General features: G+C 39.1%; 1 protein-coding gene across 1 annotated transcript in view; it reads left to right on the top strand.

The window, feature by feature from the left end:
• Positions 1 to 20,778, top strand: part of PHEX (phosphate regulating endopeptidase X-linked) — a 208,117-nt gene that overhangs the window by 130,097 nt on the left and 57,242 nt on the right. Inside the window, exons 13-14 of the mRNA XM_004587814.3 lie at positions 5,092 to 5,169; positions 15,417 to 15,520. Of these exons, the coding sequence (XP_004587871.2) occupies positions 5,092 to 5,169; positions 15,417 to 15,520 (182 nt within the window). The remainder of the gene's footprint in view (positions 1 to 5,091; positions 5,170 to 15,416; positions 15,521 to 20,778) is intronic.

Here is a 20,778-nt window from a genome sequence, read left to right as displayed (position 1 = left end):
CATATTATACATAGAAGGGAAGGAGAGGTAGTGTGGGCATCAAAAATTTCATGGGAAATGTGTGTCATGAAAAACTGTATGGATTAAAAAAAAATGGCAGCAAAGTTAACTTGTTTTGAAATTGTTTTTCCACAAACTTTTGAAAGGATCTGTACATAGTGGGCTCCAGATGCTATCAGCTTTGTAGCCTGCTATACTTAGCTGGCAGATTTCATCCTCATATTTATTCTTTATTGTGACAAGATGGTTATTCTATACTTCTGGGTTTGTTTCATGAGCTCCAGAAAGGAAGAGGAGGAAGGGCTTAGGCAGCAATTCTCAACTGTGGGTGATTTTGCCTCCATGGAATGTTTGGGATCATTATTTGTCTTAGAATTCTTTCGGTAATATAGACGTTCTTTTATGTGTGTCAAGCAAGAGAACAATATAATACAGGGAACTGGAGTCTTAGGCATCCATGTTGACAGCTAAGGGGTGAAGGGCAAAAGCTTCCAATGTTCTCTGCTGGTATTACACTCAAATGGTATTCTGAGGAAGGATGCCTAAAAGGTGCCAGTAAAGTGTTGCTTCTACTCTGTGTAGATGCCCATGCCTACCTTATGATTAGCAGCACTAAAGAACTAATGTGTGCTTCCAGCTTTCCAGTCTCCCATGGTTCTTTCTCCTAAGAGGTCTAGCAAGGCCATGTACCATGGGAGTTCAGGAGATGAAGTTCGAAAAGTTTCTTTAGGAAGAACGTAGAACAGTGGAGGATAGGAGGGCTTATGTGGGATTGACAACAGACCCTGAAGGAGCATTTGAGTGGGAACAGAGGTATAGGCACACAGCACATTTTGGAAAGAAGAGCACTTTATTCAGATGTTGGCTATATTGCGTGTAGTTCTGATTCCTCATTCTAACTCTCAGTATCTTTGGGAGGTAAATAGAGACTCTTCAGATCACAATTTTGATTCTCTTGAAGTCACGGTGATGCCACGTAAGTGACAAAAAAAGGATTTAGTGACCTGCACATAGAACGTAGAGGCAATAAATTGTGTAAGGCTCTATAGTGCAGTGGGAGGGGGGGGCGTCCCACAGGGTAAGCTTTGTAGAACAGTGTTTAATTCATTGGCATGCTCTGGAAACTTCAGTGTTCAGAATGCAATTTTGAATGACTCAGCTTAAACACTTCTTGTTTTTGGGGGGGAGGCTATTTGGAGCTTCTTATCCGCTACCGTTACACATTTGACTTGTGGTGAGCTGATAAAATACAATGAGAAATTAAATACAGTGACAGAAATAATAGGGAAGTCCCTGAAGGTAGCTTATGGGCATGACGTGTTTTTCCATGTAGGGGAATGAGTTGTAACTTCCAGTTATCTGCTATCTGGGTCACATTAGGTTTTTAGTATGTGCAAGTCACAGGGTTTGGAGGCAGAACTTGATCTGTGTTATGTTTGAGTCTCTGGAACAGCAAAACCCATTATGACTGTGTCTTACAGCATTTGTGAAATCTTCTCTGAGTCTTGAATTGCAGGGTTCTGCTGATATTTAAGGAAGACAAGGAAAATGTACTATCTCATTATTTTTATTTCTTGAGTGAGAAAACTGAAAAAGACTAAACAGAGAAAGGCAACCAGAGCAGTATGCAAAGGTGTTACTTTGTTGGAATAAAAGCAACATGTTTGAGGTTCTCTAGGTCTTACTTTGTGCCTTCCACAGGCAAATCTGGGGAGGAAGATTTGTGCATAAATGAGTTAATGAAACAGATTCTCCCAAGAGAAACTAACAAAGGAATGGGAGATGCAGGAATATCTCTGAACTTGTTTGACCTGTGGAGAAATCTGGAAAAACAGGTTGTACTGCCTTGGGGAAAGGAGTTGGGCTTTCACACTCCCGGTGTTGTCAGTCTTTCCTTAAGGGCTGCCTGGGTAGAGGAAGGGTGGAGGTAGTGGATGGAAGGCAAAACCTGAAAGTAACTCTTCTAAGCTAGTATTTGATAGCCTTAGCGGAGGCCTTTGAAGATGTTCAGGTGCTGGCTTTTAGAAAGAAAAGAACCCAGGGGCTGGGAAGGAATGTCAGACATGGTAAAAGGGACCCCAGGGAATCTTGGAAGACCCCTGACAATGTGACTTTAAGCTATGCTTTTGATATAAAAGTGTATTAATTAGCTTTTTATTACCACAAATAAAAAACTTAAGAGGTGATGATTTATAAGGAAACAGGTGTATCTTACAGTTTTGGATATTCGCAGTTCAAGATCAGGTGGCTTTGTCAGTTTGGCTTCTCATAAGGGCAGTGGAGGATGGAACTGTACAGAGGGAGGATCATGTGCAAACCAAGAGGCAAGAGAGACAGGGAGTATGTTAAACCCTCATGGTTTTGTGTTTCTCTGTTTATAAACCTACCATGATTCAGAGTGCCCTGCTCCAACAACTTAATCCATCTAATTACTTTCCAAAGACCCCACCTTCACGTGTCACAATTGGATTAAGTCTCTGCCCTTAATCCATTAACAGTATTCTATTAACCATTAACATAAGACTTTGAACCCTAAGCCTCTAAGCACATAGGCCTTTTGGGGAAACAAAGAAGCCTGTACCCCAACTCCAGCAATAAAGGTGTTTCAAAAAGTTGGCAGAGAAATAAAATTAAAAGATAAGGTTATTTTGATAACAAAAATATTGGAAATCCACATGTAGCTTTTATCATATTGTTCATTTTGAAGACTCTACATGTGCATATGTTGTAGAATGGCTAAATCAAGCTAATTAGCTTATATAAATCTACACATACCATTTTATAGTAACTTTTAAAATCTCTCATCAATTTTCAAGTATGCACCACATTGCAATTTACAATCATTCTGTACAGTACCTCTCTTGAACATATTCCCCTTGGCTAACTGAAGTTTTGTGTTCTTTAATCATGATCTCCCCAGCTCTATCGTGCAGCCCCTGGTGATCACCTTCCTCCTTTCTGCTTTTATGAATTTTACTTCTTTCAATTTTGAGTATAAGTGACATCATGTATGATTTGTCTTTATGCGTCTGGCTTATTTTACTTATCCCTTTAGTTCTTCCACATTTTCACAAATTACAGTATTTCTTTCTTTTTAAAGGTAGCATAGTATTCCAAGGTGTGTATACATGTTATTGTGGTTATTCACTCATCCATTCATGGGTACTTAGGTTCACTTTATATCTTAGCTATTGTGAATAACACAAGAGTGAATGTGGGAGTGTGGTTGCTTTTTAACATACCTAATTCAGTTCCTTTTACTATATACACAGAAGTAGAATTGCTGTAGTGCCTAGTAGTTGCATTATTTATTTTTAGAACAGTTTCCACAGTGTTTCCCAGAGACTGCACTAATTGACATTGCCACCCACTGTGTATAATTCTCTTTCTTTCATATCCTTGTCAACATTTGTCTTGACCTGTTTTGATCATAGCTATTCAGATAGAGATAAATGAATAGATTATTATAGCTTCCATATGTGTTTCTCAGATGATTTAGTGGTGTTGAACTTTTTTTTCATATATTCAACAGGCCATTTATGTTATGTTTTCAGAAGCATTCTTACTCAATTTTTAAATATTTATTTAATTTTTTTTATATTTAACAGTTTTATTAGGAGTCCATTTTTGATCTGAAAGTAGAGATGCATACTGCATTGTATTCTGACATTTGGATATGATAGTATCTATTAGGCAATTACTATACATCTCCTTAATTGAAAAGCCACACAACAAAGTCAACAACAGGAAGAAAAATAGGAATTAACAAAGCCATGAAGTTAAATAACATGCTGCTGAATGACTAATCTGTTGTTGAACAAATGAAAAAAGACAATCAAGAACCTTCCTAAAGAAAATGACCTATGAGTCCATGAAGAATTTAATATGAGAAAAAAAACTGTTTTGAAGAAATGAAAATGAAAATAAAATCATCAGAATCTATAATCCATGAGATACAGTTTCTGCTGATCTTTGTGGGTGAGATGTGTCTCCTGTAGGCAACAGATAGATGATTTTTTTTTAATCCAGTTTACTAATCTATGGGTTAATATGAATGGGTGGTAATTTGGTCCTGTCATTTGAGCAATAGGTTGTTCATTGTTTGATTTAGTCTTTTGTTGTCTATTACTGGAATGTTCTTCACATTTGCCTTTTGTTTGATGGGTACTATTCCTGTTTTCTGTCAAGAGAACATCTTTAAGTTTCATTTGTACGGCAGGTCTGTATTCTTTGAGCTTTTCTGTGGAAGAATTTTATTTCATTTTCAAAGACAAAGGAAAACTATGTTGGGTACGTTATTCTGGAGGATAGGAGAAAGATCTTCCACCTGCTGGCTCACCCCCGAAGTGGCTGCGACAGATAGAGCTGAGCTGATCTGAAGCCAGGAGTGTTTTCCGCGTCTCCCACATGGGTTCAGGGTCCCTAGGCTTTGGACCATCCTGTACTGCTTTCCCAGGCCACAAGCAGGAAGCTGGAAGGGAAGAGGAGCAACTGGGACATAAACTGGTGTGGAATCCCAGTGGATGCAGGGCAAGGACTTTAGCCAATAGGTTTTGCACCAGGCTCCTTACTCATTTTAGAAATCCAGTTATTTGTTTTCTTGCAACTGAGTTGTATTTCTTATATGTTTAGACATTAACTGCTTAACAGATGGGGTTCACAGATATCTTCTCTTCCTTGTATTTTCCCTTCTTGTTTCTGCTCCAGAAATGCCCTTCTTCTCAACTCTGCATTTTGCAATATTAGTCTTTTTCCATGAGTACATTTGATCCTCTTTTCCATTAAGTATTTTCCTTTTGAGGAAATGATCTCTGTTGCAGTCTTTGGTAGCACATCATCTGCTTCTTTTAAGTTCTGCATTGGATTTTTATACAAGATAGTTATTTGCTACGTTCCCTGAATGTTTTTAGTATATTGAGGGCAGGGACTAATTTCATTTTGTTTCTGTTTTTCTGCTTTTCACAGTGCTTGCGTATAATAGATATTTAGTAAATGGAGCTCCAGATGAAGATTACATTCCTACATCCTGTGATTATTAATGATTTAAGTGCTGAAACTCTGACATCATTTTCTTTTCTCTTTTCTTTATAGGCGAGAGCTGTTTTGGCCAAAGTTGGCTATCCTGAATTTATAATGAATGATACTCATATTAATGAAGACCTCAAGGCAGTAAGTGCTAAATTTACTGTACTTTTTTTCTGGCAAGTTTTACTGGCCTTGTGCCCTTCAACTAACCCAAGTCTAAGCAATTCAACCTGGTGGTGCCAGAAAGCACCAACTTTTGATTAATTTTCTGGCTAGATATGAGCTTTAATATGCCAGGCATATCACAAGATTAAGCACAAATTCAAAATAAAGGATGTGTCAGAAAGAATGCATAACTGAGTAGGTACTATAAAGTGAATGGACTTGGATTTGGCTTAAGTTAATCACAAATGAAATAATTAAGCAAATTGAGTGTCTTACAATTAGTGAGCATGTTCTAATGGTGAATGCATTATGTTTGTTGTTAAATACTTTTTATTCACTTCACTCATAGTAAATGAATGGTAATAAATCTGCCTGCTGTGCATTCATTTTGTTAAACTTTATGAGCATTTTGGTGAGCTAAGTGCATGTACATATGATGCTGTAATTTATTTCCAGTTTGACTATACGTTCACAGCAAGTTACTGATAAGCAGTAATATTATTTTTTTCTGGTATCCTGGGACATGTTTTTCTAACAAGTATATTCATTGCAGGGCTTTTTAAAATAACATATTTATATAAAATGAACAAATTTCACAGCACCAGTTTAGAATAGTGACTCTTCCCAGTCTAACCCCTCCTGCCTGCATTCCCCATCAGATTTCTCCTTCCTTCCTTCTTTTAAAAAATTCAGAATGACATATTTTCATCTCATTTTGCAGTTACAGTCTTAAAAATCTATTAGGTAAAGATTTCAGCACATAGTAAGTAGAAAGAAACCTCAAGAGAATGGACAAAGTCTGTAAACAGTAATAAAATCCCAGAATATCATTCTCATATCTATTACCTTTCTTATACTTGTGTATCAGATGCCACAGATCAGAGAAAATGCTTATTTTTTTTTGAACTGGTTTATTTCACTGAGCATAATTGTTTCTAGTTACATCTATTTTGTTGTAAAAGACAAGACTGCCTTCTTTTTTATGGCTGATAGTATTTCCTGGTGTATACATATCACATTTTCTTTATCCAGTCATCCACTGATGGACATCTGGGTTGATTCCATGTCTTCACTCTTGTAAATTGCAGGGATATACAAATAACTCTCTCTTATACTTATTAATTTTGTTTAGGTAAATTCCCAGGAGTGGGATAACTGGGTCATAATGGTAGCTCTATTTTCAGATCTCTGAGAAATCTCTAAACCATCCTGCATAATGGTTGTATTAGTTTCCATTCCCACCAGTGGCAGATTAGGGCACATTTTGCCAACAGTTATGTATGTATGTATGTATGTATGTATGTATGTATTTTTAAAGTTCTTGGATGGTCACCACTCTAACTGGGGGATGGTGGAACGTCATTGTGGTTGTTACTTACATTTTCCTGATGTCTAGTGGTCCCACACAGGCCTTTCTAATCATATCCACTGTTCTTTCCCTTCCTACAGATGAATCTGCTAAAAGAGTTTAAGCTCCTTAAACACCCACCTCCCCCCCCAAAAAACCCAACTCTTTACCATTCACTATACCTTTTTCAAATAATCTTTTGAAATTTTTTAAGTGATTACGGTTCTGAGGTTTAGCTCTTTCCTTGCAACCATGGTCCTATAAGTGTAAGTCTATGAGCAGTCTTAGTTTTGTGGGTGAACTTCAGAGTTTTAGAAGACCTTTCAGAAATGAGATCAGGCTTCAGTTTGGAACTTTCTTCATTGGCTCGGAGATAGGAGCTTCCAAAGTATTGATCCAATTGCTCTGGAAGAAAATATACTTCACAGCAGCTGGAAGCTTGATTAGCCCAAATGCCTCTATGCTGTTTTTGTGATACTGAAGATTCCATTATTCTTATTATGGTAATTAAAGACCCTAAAGTACTTGTCACATTTGTGTAGCTTCTTTTTGAATGCTCATGGTGATCTTGCGAGGCAGATGGCACCTGTCTCCAACTCCCAGAAAAGGATGTGGAGACTTGCAGAGCTCCACTGATCCCCCTGGTGGCCTAGGCAATGATGAAGTATAGGCTCAGAAAGCTCTGCTCTGCACTGGATGGCGCTTGGGCAGCTACGCTAGAGAAAGCAGCACTGGGGTGGAGACTTGCTGGCAGCTGCTTCTTCAGAGCAGAGGGGATATTATATTGTGTGGTGGGAAGAGTGGAAACTTTGGCCATGGACTGGCTTTGAATGGTACCTTTTCTACTTCCTGGTGGTTTGATCTTCTGTGGGTCACTAAGCTTCGATTTATCTTCTTGCTTTTCTGGATACTGATGGTAATAACAAAGGTTTGGTATTTTGGGGGAAGAACTGATAAACTTACACAAATGTCAGAACACCTGGAACCTAGTAACCTTCCTAGAATGGTAGCGTTATGGGACAGGACAAGAACTATTGTGACAGAAGAGCAGCACCAAGGCACAAAATATGTTAGCACAAACTGGATAATAACAATGTGTGGTTGGTGAGTGTTCCAACTTGGGTTGTGAAAGAGAAGGCTTGAGAGGTAGTTTGCTGTTGTGGTTGTGAACATAGACCAAAGTGTCTGAATGCCAGTCCCAGTCCCAGTCTTCCACTTAACACCCGTGTGACCTAGAGGAAGATATGTGTCCACACAGTGCCTCAGTTTCATCATCTGCAAAATGGAGATGGTAACACGATTTAAGATACTTTTTGCACCAAGATAAACATATCTCTTGGAAGTATCTTCGTAGAACCACTATGAGGCTCTAATAACAGAATTCAAGTCTTTTGGGATTTTAGGATTGACTGTAGCACACAGAAACACAAAATCAGTGTTACATATGGCATCCTCAATGTGCATTTATGAAAGATTATTTTAGTTTGGAAAAGTCACTATGAATTAACTCAGGCAGGATCCAGGTCCCTCAAATTGATTTAAAAGGCTGGACAGATGGAACAGTCCCAAACTTTAATCAAATAAGGCAGTATTCCCAGCTCAGGATACTTAGTTGATCAAGTTTTGTTGGCAGCCTGTGACTGCCTAACTTGAGAGCCCTAAATCTAAGGAGTCCCTGAAGGCAGTGTCTTTGGTGAAAGGAAACCAGATGCCAAACAGAATGCGATATTGATCTTTATATTTTTTTTCCCTTCAAGGCTTGAGCTGAGGCCACTAGATACCATGACTTTTAAGGCGTGCTCTCTCTCTCTCTCTCTCTCTCTCTCTCTCTCTCTCTCTTTAAGTGAACAAATAATTTTCATCTGACTCCTTGCCAAAACAGACACAGGATTTCCTGATGCTTTACAAAACCATTTGTGGGGAAAATACACATAGAGGGAATAAAAAAGGCACTGGTATTCAGAAACTGATAGCGAAGAAAAAAAAATAAAACCCTGTTTGAAACTAGGTAAGGATGATGTGATGGATTATAACGGTACCACTGAGGTTAACAGCAAAAGGACCAAAATATCGTCGCTATACAATGGCACTGTGTTTTCAGTTTTAAGAAACAGGGTAGATAAGGACTATTATAGGGCTACGGAAAAATTTCTGGCAATGCAAGCTATGTGCGTGAGAGGCTGTTACAAATGAAAAACAGCCTGCTACATTTGACACAGGTGAAGATATGATTCATCAGGTATGAATCAACAGTAAAGAGGAGGATACTCTGGTTTCTCTTCAGATCATATAAATCTTTTGCCTTTCACTAAAGAGGAGAGAGACTAGGTGATGGATCCAATGGAGGTCAAGGAGAATGGCTGTTAACTGAAGTTAGGCTCATGTAGTGATAAGAGCAAGTGAAAACAAATTGAGAAGCAAATGTGAGAAGGAATCAGCTCGCTCTTCCCCCCTCTGAAATGGATGAAGTAAACTGACATCCTCTGCAAAGCATTTTGGAGCAGCAATCCTGTGTTCTTTAAAGACAGCCAGAAGGATGTAAATGCCTGTGTATGAACTGGCAACAGCAGGCAGGAAAGCATTCCATTTGCAGATTAGCGTCGTAAAGGTGTACTCCATTTCATTGATCTTTAATGGAAGCAGTCTCAAACTAAGTTTATACTAATTTTGGAAAGATTACTTTATCATTCAGAAAAGCAAAAAGCACACTGGATATTCCAATCAAGAATTTAATATATGAAATAGACCACAAGGCAAAAAGGGGAAGGTGAGGTAAACTAGTTATTAATAGCTTCAGAAAGCAATGTCAGTCCTGAGCCCAGGAGCACAGAAGGGAAGAGGTGATGAAACTGTGACCTGGAAGAACGGAGGAGGATTGGCCACTTCAGAGCTGGGCTGTGGGGGGCCAGTTGGAAATTCCACCAGAGTCTTTGTCAGAAGGGTAAGGAGGGGGCTGGGGAGAGGGATGAAGGGAAGACAGCGGTAATAGGGTCAGCCTTTCTCCTGTTGTTAGCTGCAGGAAGCCTGTTGGTTAAGGAGCTTGGGGAGCAGTTTCAGAGTCCTTAACACTGTAAAGCAGAGAGGAGAGGGCCACGTAGCTGAGAGACCAAAGGGCAACATTATCAGGCATTTCACTCCTTTTTGTGAAAAACAATGGGTAGTCTTCATGCCCTGCCTGCTCCACTTCCCATCCAGCTCCCTGATTGTGGCCTGGGAAAGCAGTGGAGGATGGCCCAAGGCCTTGGAACCCTGCACCTGCATGAAAGACCTAGAAAAAACTCCTGGCTGCTGCCTTTGGATAGGCTCAGCTTCAGCCATTGCAGCCACTTGAGGAGTGAACCAGCAGATGGAAGATCTCTTTGTAAATCTGCCTTTCAAATCAAGATAAAATATTTTCAAAAAGATAGTTCTTTACATTTTAGTAAGAAACAAAAAGCAGTTGCTTTCATCTCTCTCAAGTGAGCCTTGACTACTGTGGCTCTGAAGCTGAGTAGTCATGCATGCCCTGGTGTCCACCAGGCTTCAAGCTAGACCCCCAGAATGCTCTGACATTGGCTTTCATCCACTCTCCTCAGCTGCTAGGGCAGACTAAGGCCACTCCTGCCTCCACTGCTAGACACCCCAGCATGGGGGTAGGACACTGCTTTCCTATGCTGCTGTGCTTCTGCCTGGCACTCCTTCAGACTCAGCTTCTTATAGCTGCTGTGACAACTGCATCTTGTACCACATACCATTGAAAATTCTGAAAATCACTCCTATGTATAGATATGTCTATACACATGTTACATATGGGCAAAGCTATCTAAATGCACCCACTTCATGTATTGCTCTGCTGATTAAATAAGGGAAAACTGTAAACAAAAGATTTGAATTCCATTAAGCATCCAATAAATTCTTAGGATGCCCAGAAAACTTTTGTTTGTTTTGTTTTTACATTTTGTTTCTCTGTGTTCTACCTCATTGGTTTCTCTCTTGTATTCTTGAGATTTTTTTTAAAGATAATTTTTATTGGAAAGGTGGATTTACAGAGAGAAGGAGAAACAAACAGAAAGATCTTCTGTTCATTGGTTCACTTCCCAAGTGGCCGCAACAGCCAGAGCTGAGCCGATCTAAAGCCAGGAGCTTCTTCCCAGTCTCCTATGCAGGTGCAGGGTCCCAAGGCTTTGGGGCATCCTCTTCTGTTTCCCCAAGCCACAAGCAAGGGAGCTGGAAGGGAAGTGGAGCAGCCAGGATACGAACTGGGCCCATATAGGATCCTGTTGGATGCAAGGCAAGGATTTAGCCACTGAGCCATTGCACCAGCCTCTAAAAACTTTTTTTTATAGATATTGTGAAATATTTCTGAGTATCTTCAAACAGATTGAAGGTAAAGGGGAGGTGACCTAGAATCCATACTCTCACTGCTGTATATAGTGTCTTACAAACATGTGCTTACTCAATCTACAGGCAAGCTGAACACATTTCCTAGATCTAGTCCTACTTTGATGTTGGGTTGCATAATAACTTTATTTTTCCATTTAGTGTGTGCTGTTGGATGCCTGACATCTGGAATAGGATTTCTAACAAAGGAAATCCAGTTTCTCTTGAATTTTGTAATTTGGACAGCTGTTCCCAGAAAGTGACACAAGAGCCCCAATTTCTTCGCTAAAGGTCACTTAATTGAAAAGTCAAGAGGTAGAATTGATTCAAAATCATTTCGACTTGACCTAAATTTTCTCCAGTAACTGAAAAGACAAGAGGCTTTTGAGTCAATTATTGTCTCTTGCAAAGTTGAGGGTTTTTATTTATTTATTTATTTTTGTCAGATTACAAGTACTTTCAAAATATTCAGGTGCACTGATTCTTGTCGAAATGTCTACAACAAACAGAACTTGCCGAATGGTTTTCTGGCTTTTGAATTTTTTCTCTCTCAAGGACCTTTTGAAATATTTGATATTGTCAAAGTATTATCACACTTCAGAAAATTTTAGAAACAGAAAAAGAAGATGAAAAAGTACCAATAATATTGATACTTGAATACAAGAATATGTACTTCTGTTGGGTTGGGTTATTTTTATTTGTGCTAGCTGTGGTTAATGTTTACATATAATTAATTTTGTCTTCAGACCCTTTGAGATTATAAGAATGTTTTGTTACTGTCTTCTGTAGCCTTTTTACCATTACTGTTGTTGCTTTATACTATTTCAGAAAGCAAGCTGTCCCATGATTCACTTCAGTACTTGTGGTTACTTCAGTCTGCAGTTCTTCCCTTCTCCCCCTGCTTGATTGTACTCTTCCTACTGAATTGTTAGTTTGCTACTTCGGGCCATTGTAAGGGAGCATTGGAACTAAATAGTTTGTAGTCTGTGGCTTTGCTCAATTCTCTGTCTCCTGCCCTGTTTCCCTTCTATTACAGGAGAATGACATTGACTGGCTCCACTCTGTTGCCTAACATTTAACCTATCTCAGTGGGGGGACAAGTTGCTTCCATCCCTGATTCATGCAAACTGGGAGGTGTGCTAATCAAACTGGGAGGATGCCCCGTATTCCAGCCTGGCTCCTGCACTTGCCAGTGAGCTAAGGTTGGCCTGGCCCTGCCCACTCCACCCACTTCCAAAACCACCCCACATGCGTGCAGACAGGTGGAGCTACCCTGCCTGATCTGACCAATACCCAGGCCTGAATCATATGCTCATGGTTTCCTACTTAATATCTGTGGACCAAGCTATCATCTCCCCAGTATGGAACAAGAAACTCATAATTAGCAAACTTTTCTAATACTACTGATATTAGTCAAGCAAATTAGCATTTTTGAAGAAAATTCCTTAGAGAATCTTTCACGAAGTGTTGTATACCTAAAAGCATATCTGAATTTGTATCAGTCATTCTAAAGTTTCTGGTGGAGCTGTCTTGGGAGAAAAAAGCTGGAAAACCAGCCAGTCGTTGAGCACTGGACATACTTTTTAACACTGTGATCTGGGAATGCCAGATGCATACTTTACTTCTGAGACTAGGAGGAAACTGCTATCTTAGAATAAAATCAATGATAATATTTATTTTTATAATGAAGCTTTTCAAATATTGCATCAATATGTAAAACAATATTTTGGAATATCACTGTTTTTAATGAATGTTCTATGCATTGCTGTGTTGGCTTGATACATGAACACATGCATTTTAAATGGGTAAAGCAGATTTATTTTAAATTATATGTTGTCCTGCTTCATCTAAACTGCTTTCTGTGCTTCTTTCTTCCTCCCTGGATAAAAACTCTATCTTGAAATCAGTCTTATCATTGCTATGCACTCTTTTATGCTTTTCGAAATAGACATTTTGTTTTGCAAGTTTTAAAGCTTTAAATTCTCTTATACATACAACTTGCCTTTTCACTTGGCATTGCTTTTGAGATTATTTCATGTCCATGCATACAGAATGTTCCTTTAAACTACCGTATTGTTTTCTATTATGTGATTATACTATGATTTATTTATCAGTCTCTGTCCCTGCCCAAGCAGTTTGAGGAAGGGACAATTGAAAGTCATAGCCTTATAATGTGTTGGCCAAGCAGAACACCCGGGATGCCAGGAATCAATACTTTAATTTCTGCCTTTCTCCATGTGTCTTTACTGCTTTTACTCCTTTCTCTACATTTTGGCCTGGTCTCCTGCAGACAGTTGTTAACATGACTCATTAACAGAAGGTTCTCCATAAAGATAATAGATCTGTTCCACTCTAGGTATGGAAAGAGCTATAAGGGAGCTAGATATTGACAAAATGTCAAATCTATAGCCATCAAATTGTATGTATACATTTTATTTATGATGTTATGTCAATGTTGTTTTAAAGATTTATTTATTTATGGAGTTATGGAGACAGAGAGAGAGATTGATTGATTGATTGATGTTCTATCCGCTAGTTCACTCTCCTAATGGTCACCATGGCCAGAACTGGGTTGATCTGAAGCCAGAAGCCAGGGGCTTCTTCCAGGTGCAGGGGCCCAAAACTTGGGCCATATTCCATTGCTTTCCCAGGCTGTAAGTGGAACAGCCAGGACTTGAACCAGCACTCATATGGTATGGTGACACTGCAATTGGAGGATTAGCATGACATATGACTATGTCAGCCCTTGCCTGTAGGTATTTTTTGAAAAGATTTATTTATTTTGGAAAAGCAGATTTACAGAGAGAAAAAGAGATAAAAAATCTATCTGCTGGTTCGCTCCCCAAATGTGCACGACAGCCAGAGCTGAGCTGATCCAAAGCTGTGAGCCAGGAGCTTCGTCTGGGTCTCCCATTAGGATACAGGGTCCCAAGGTTTGGGGCTGTCCTCTACTGCTTTCCTAGGCTATAAGCGGGGAGCTGGATGGGAAATGGAACAACTGGAACACGAAACAGCATCCATGTTTGATCCTGGTGCTTGAAGATGGAGGATTAGCCAGTTGATCATTGCACCAGCTCTGTGCTTATAGTTTTTTTTTTTTTTAAAAAAACATTTATTTATTGCTTTGAGATTAGAATTGTGGCATGGGGAAAAGAAGAAGATGAAAGAGAGGGAGAGTGAGCGAGAAAGCTTTTCCATATAGTGGTTGTATCTGCAAATGACCACAACAGCCATGGCTAAACTAGAGTGAAGCTGGGATCCAGCACCTCCATTAAGGTGGTTGGCAGGGCTCAACCACTGGGATCATTTTCTGATGGCCTTCCAGGGGCAGTAGGAGGCAACTGATCAGAAGTAACCAAGGCATGGGCCTGCACTCCAGTGGGAAATGCAGGGATATGAATATTCCAAGTGAACTCTTAACTCATACCACGATGCCCATCTCACCTGTTTGTACTATTTATGTGCATGCATTTGCTATGCTTAATTTTTTGCTTATGAAAGACTGTGGTTTAGATTTACCAACAACTGCAGCTAAGAAGTTGTTCATTCTTAGTTATTTACTCATTCAATGTGTATTTTCTTATTTGACACAGTAATATACTTTAAAAACGGAAGCATTAGAGATTACGGAAAATCATTGCTTTTATTGTTGCACAAATATTATTAATACTATCCTGGATAAATATTGCTAATTTTATACATGGATTACCTATAGAATTGAAACTCTCCACCATTCTTCCACAAATAAAACTAAAGGAAAAAAGACAAAGGATCTCAATTATCAATTATTTGTTTTTGGATTTTGATGTACATTACGGTTGTGAACTATCAGCTTCTTATATTCCTGCATAAGCTATAATCTATGGCTTGCCTCTGTAATTTTATTAATTTTAGTGACTAGAGGCTTTTGTGTTAATAGATGTTTTGTTAACAATTAAATTATTCTGGTTACTTTATTGTGCTTAGGGTGGAAAATAAGTCTCTGAATTGCTTTCACTTTTTTTCTTTATGAACACATGCCGATTACAGTAAATTGGATTTTAACATTTGACTAAATCTTCATCTATAAGCTAAATGAGGTTTCAGCTGATTTAACTGAATGGTATTAGGAGAAGCTTATGTGGCAAATAAATAAAATATGCATTTTAGAAAAGACTAAGGGCTCCTGGGCCACAAAATTTCAAACCTGAGATAATAGGTTCCATAAAGGTCGAAGTAGATTTTTCAATTATAAAGTAAATGAAGCGCGTTGTACCTGTCCATAACTTCTATTGCCTTTTTTTTGTTACTGTGATCTAGAAATGGCCACATTGATTTTCAGAACTTGTGTGTTAGAAGAAAATCACTGAGATTAGATTTTATGGCTTTGTCACTGCCAGGTGAAGCAGCAAGGATGGGGAGATGGTGTGAGGGCCCCAGCTTCTCGGCTTGCTGCTGCTCCTTCATGCAGAGATGTCTTGTTTCAGAACCGTCTCTGATCTTCACTTACAGCAATGGTGTTGTGCTTTGTTTCACCCAGGTCAAGTTTTCAGAATCTGACTACTTTGGCAACGTCCTGCAGACCCGCAAGTATTTAGCACAGTCTGATTTCTTCTGGCTAAGAAAAGTGGTTCCAAAAACAGAGTGAGTACTTTCTAAACAAATAAAAAGTGACCTAGAGAAATGAGTTGGTGAGAAGTGGAGTCTTGGGATTTTGAGTTTCCCTGAAGTCAGAGTATCTGGCTTGCCAGTTCTCTTACTTGATCTAAATCTATGTTGTCTTTGCCAACTCTTATTTCTAATATTATAGGGTTTGGTTCCTCAGTCTCATTATGGATTCCCTACTCAGCCTCAAATCATACTAAAACTAAGGCTTATTAGGATGCAAACAGTATAGTTATTTCTAGATCTAATTGTGAACACACACATATATATATGCACACATATGAACACACATAGAACATTTTTTTTCTGGATTTTCACTCTACCAGTAACTTTTGAATAATACTTTCAATGAAATCTTGATTAGAAATACAGAAGTAATTGTATAGTTATGAAGCAATAAGAAGATATTTGTTGAGATAATATGTACAAACTAACAGACACATTATTTCCAACCAATAGTGCTTTTGATTTATTGGTCTGCTTAGCTACCTGTTGGAACTTTCCCTACAGGTAAGGAACTTTCTTTAGGACCTTTTGTACATAAAACCAGTGAACCAGGTGCAATTTCCTCCTCTAGCAAATTGTTGGTAATGATGACGATAAATACAGTTATTCTGTGTTTACAGTATTCCAGGAAGTGCTTTATAAAATTTTAATTCATTTTATCCTCCTGCCAATTTTGTGTGGTGTAGATAGTAACATCCCTGTTTTAGAAGTGAATAAAATGCGTATGATGGAGACATTCTTCAGCTCAAGGTTCCATTCTTTTTGTTCTGTCTGCTACTGATTTGACTGGCTGGGATCATGCCCCGTTTTGCTATGGCCTACTTCTCCATTGCTTATTTTCTGTGTTCCCCAGACTGGATAATTTCTTGATCTATTGTCAATTTTGTAATTTCCATTTGTGTAGTTTTTATGTTTTTATTTCTCTGTTGTGATAATTTATTTTTTGAATCATTGTCATCCTATTTCCTATGAATTATTTGAATAGGGTTTCTTATAGTTATTTCAGCGTATTTATTTATTTATTTTAATTTTACTTATTTTTATTATTATCATTTTATTTTGCATTATGTGACACAGTTTCATAGGCTCTGGGATTCCCCCAACCCCTCCCCATACCTTCCCCCCATGGTAGATTCCTCCACCTTGTTGCAGTATTACAGATCAAATTCAGTTGAGATTCTTTCATTGCAAGCATATACCAAGCAAAGAGTCCAGCATCTTATTGTCCAGATACATTCAGCGGTTTCTTGGGAAGATCATCTCTGGTCTGAAGGTAGAGTATCATCCTGATCAATTAAAAGCCCCGACATAACATCAATAACAATTTACAGCATTATGTAATTAATTGTCATGGTATTGAGTGACCAATATGCTACAAGATGCAAGTTCTTAACCACATCCTGTGACTACTTCATTGACATTTTAATTTTAGTTCATATACAACCAGCTTCTATACACCTTAAAATGGCTACAGGGTACTATTCAGCTATCTCGTGTCTATCCTCATTTTAGTATTTAGCAGTCTATAGGGTTGAAACATGATTCTACTGAACTTGGCAGATTTTAGGATACTCTAAACTGGCTTGCAACTCTAGCAAGGCATATGTCAACAGTTGAGATGTAGAACAGTTTTAGGATGGGTGTGCAGAGAAATCTTCCATTCCCCAGTGAGGAGTACCTAATCTCTGTGTTCTACCTACCTAGTAAGGTATATGTAAATCCACGCTGACCGTTTCCTGTCTGGTTCTAAGCTTTCCTTGTTGTCCTCTACCTATTCTAATTTTGTTTGTTAGTTTTTTTGGAGGGGGGCTCTGGAGCGACCCTGATGGTCATTGCAGGAGAGGGTGGGGATCCAAAGTTGGAACTAAGTAAGGACCAGAGAAAGCTCCTCTCCCAAGTCCCGAAGGGAGTTTACTGTTCTTCTGTTTCTGCAGACCACTCAGGGCTCCTGGCTGTTGTTCCGATGACCTTCGGTCCTGCATAGAAGGATTTGGGCTTCTTCCATCCCACGTGGGAGATCCCAACGGGGGTGGGTGACCTCAGAGTTCTCGGCCTCTGAAGGCACTATGAGTACCATTCTTATTGTGAGAAGTTGGTATCACTGAGAATAGAGTACAAATTATTCTGTTTAAACGTGTCCTTACCCTATTCCACCATCTTGATTCTCCCTTTCAGCTTATTTATAATGGGCTACTTGAAGTATTTGCTACACCTGATATCTGGGCACAGTTAGAGTCAGTTTCATACTTTTTGTTGTTGAAAAGGTATTTCAGAAGATATATGATACTTCTAGATTGGATTATTTTGTTCTGAGGCATCTTTTAAAAAGATTCTTGCAGTTACACTGCACTGTGCAACTACAGCTATCTCTAATGAGCATTTTAATTCTTGCCTTCATTATTGAGCCCCACTTTGGGAATTTTCCCCCGTCTGTATAGTTTAACACTTAGCTGATGCCCATCAGCAGAGGATTGGATAAGAAAGCTATGGTTCATCTACTCCATGGAATACTACTCAGCTATTAAAAAAAAACAAAATGCAGTTCTTTGTGGCCAAATGGGCCAAACTGGAAACCATAATGCTAAGGGAAATGAGCCAATCCCAAAAGGTTAAATACCACATGTTCGCCTTAATTTAAGATGATATGATGTTATGTATAACATGTTATGTTACGTATGTTATATGTTGTGTATAAACTAAAATTGAAATGTCAATGAGGTGGTCACAGAAGGTAAAGAACTAGCATTTATTTTTAACATATTGGCTACTCATTACTATGTCAATTAATTCCATAATGATGTAAATTTTTACTGATGGTATGTTGGAGCTTTTAATTGATCGGGATGATACTCTGCTGGCTCTGTCTTCAAACCAGAGAGGGTCTACCTAAGAAGCCATTGAACTTGACTGGACAATAAGATGCTGGACTCTATGTTTGGTATATGCTTGCAATGAGGGACTCTCAACTGAACTTGAGCTGTGGTTATGCAACAAGGTGGAGGAATCCACCATGGTGGGAGGGTTTGGGGAGGGGTGGGGAGAATCCCAGTACCTATGAAACTGTTACACATAATACAATGTAATTAATGAATAAAAAAAAACCTTAGAAACCTTGACTAAAATAAAAAAAAAAAACACTTAGCGAGTGTTTAAGGTGAAGCCTCTACTGAAACACTTTGTAGGGCTTCTGCCTTCTGCGGATTGCTCTGTGTTAGGATTTAGAATGCCTGCATCTCCACAGCTAGGGCTCAGTCTACTTTGGATTTGACCTTCCTGCTGGGATGTATCTGCTCTGCCCTGCACAAACACTGGGTTTCCTAGGCAGTCAGGGGTATGGGGAGTGCTTGCTTGAAGACTTCAGGGACTTGGTTTTAGGATCTCTCTTTTAACTCTCTGAATGGCTTTTCCTTATGTGTTTTTCTACTGTATTGGTCACTTTTAGTTGATAAAGCTTTAGGTTTTTATTCCTATTTCCAGTTGAGTTTACCTCTTGTGGTAGTAAAGTTGCTAATTTTTTTAATCAGCTAGATCTTGATCAGATTTATATGTTACTGAGCTTGGAGGGACAGGAATGTCCTAAGCAGGAAGACCACACATCTGTTATACTTAGTCCCAAGCACGAGTATTTTTTTTAAAGATAGAACCTTTAAAAATGTAGTAGTTGCCTCTTGTTATTTCCCAGTGTGCTCAAGCAGCTGATGACATTCCTGTCCACCTGTGTACTTTACTTAGACAGGAACCGTTACACTGTTTTGTGCCATCACACCTGGAAGTCTGGCTTCTGTGGTCCACTTTTCTTTTTTTCTTTTTTTAAAAAGGTTTATTTTATTCTTATTGGAAAGTTAGATTTATAGAGAGAAGAAGAGACAGTTAAAGATCTTCTGTCAGCAGGCTTACCCCACAAGTGACTGTAACAGCCAAAGCTGTGTCCACCCAAAGCCTGGAGCCAGTAGCCAGGAGCCTCTTCCGGGTCTCCCACATGGATGCAGGGTCCCAAGGCTTTGGGCCATTCTCCACTGCTTTCCCAGGCCACAAGCAGGGAGCTGGATGGGAAGTGGAGCAGCCAGGACATGAACCAGCACCCTATGGGATTCCAATGAATGCAAGGCAAATATTTAATCACTGGGCTAATGTGTTGGGCCCTCTGTGGTCGAATTTTCAAATGTGGCTGATATTCTGGTTTTCATATCCTTGACAAGGTCTTGTTATTCTTAATTCTCTTGTTATTCTCTTTCTCAATTTCCTGTTCTGTCTTGGTTTCTGCAAACTCTAAGCTCTTATACTTTTCCTTGGCTTAAGATATAACTACTGGACTGGTGCAGTAACCTAGCAGCTGAAGTCCTCGCCTTACATGTGCTAGGATCCCATATGGGTACTAGTTAGTGTCCCAGTGGCCCTGCCTGGAGGAAGCTCCTGACCCCTGGCTTTGGATCGGCTCTGCTCTGGACATTGCAGCCACTTGGGGCGTGAATCTTCTCACGGAAGACCTTCCTATTGGTCTCTCTCTCTCTCTCTTCCTGTATATCTGACTTTCCATTAAAATAAATAAATCTTTTAAAAAATGTAACTATCACTTCCTCTCACCCCTCCTCTGCTGTTCAATTTTTTTTTCATGACACACATCTACAAATTGACTTGTTAGCTACTGACTTTAAGGAGTAAGCTTAACATTGATCCACTAGCCTACCTGTGCGGGATTCAAATTAAAAACAAAAATGTAGCAGAAAGGCTTTAGCATTTGTTTTGAAAAGACATATCTATTTTTTTGATTTGAAATGCAGAGTTACAAAGAGAGGTCCTCCATCCATTGACTTACTCTCCAAATGATCACAATGGCCAGATCTGAGCTAGACTGGAGCCAGGAGGCAGGAACTTCTTCCGGTTGTCCCATATGGGTGCATGGGCCCAAGGACTTGAGCCATCCTCTGCTGTTTCCCCAGGCCATTAGCAGGGAGCTGAATTGGAAATGGAGCAGCCAGGACTTCAACATACTCCCATATGGGATGCCAGCATCAGAAGGATTGGCTTTATCCACTATGCCACAATGCTAGCCCCAGCTAAAAATGTTGTATCCTTCACAACTAGCTTTCAAAATGAAAGCATAAAAGACCCAGCTAAACACATTAATCAGTTGTCTTGGTAACTTATCTAACTTACAAGAAACTCTAAAGAAATGTCTTTAAACTGAAAGTAACTAACTCTAAATAGAATTCAAATACAACAGTGCCATT

The sequence above is a fragment of the Ochotona princeps genome, chromosome X (genome assembly GCF_030435755.1).
Source record: "Ochotona princeps isolate mOchPri1 chromosome X, mOchPri1.hap1, whole genome shotgun sequence".
Classification (NCBI taxonomy): domain Eukaryota; kingdom Metazoa; phylum Chordata; class Mammalia; order Lagomorpha; family Ochotonidae; genus Ochotona; species Ochotona princeps.
Note: the sequence above shows the minus strand (reverse complement) of the source record. Positions and strands in the feature narration are given on the sequence as shown.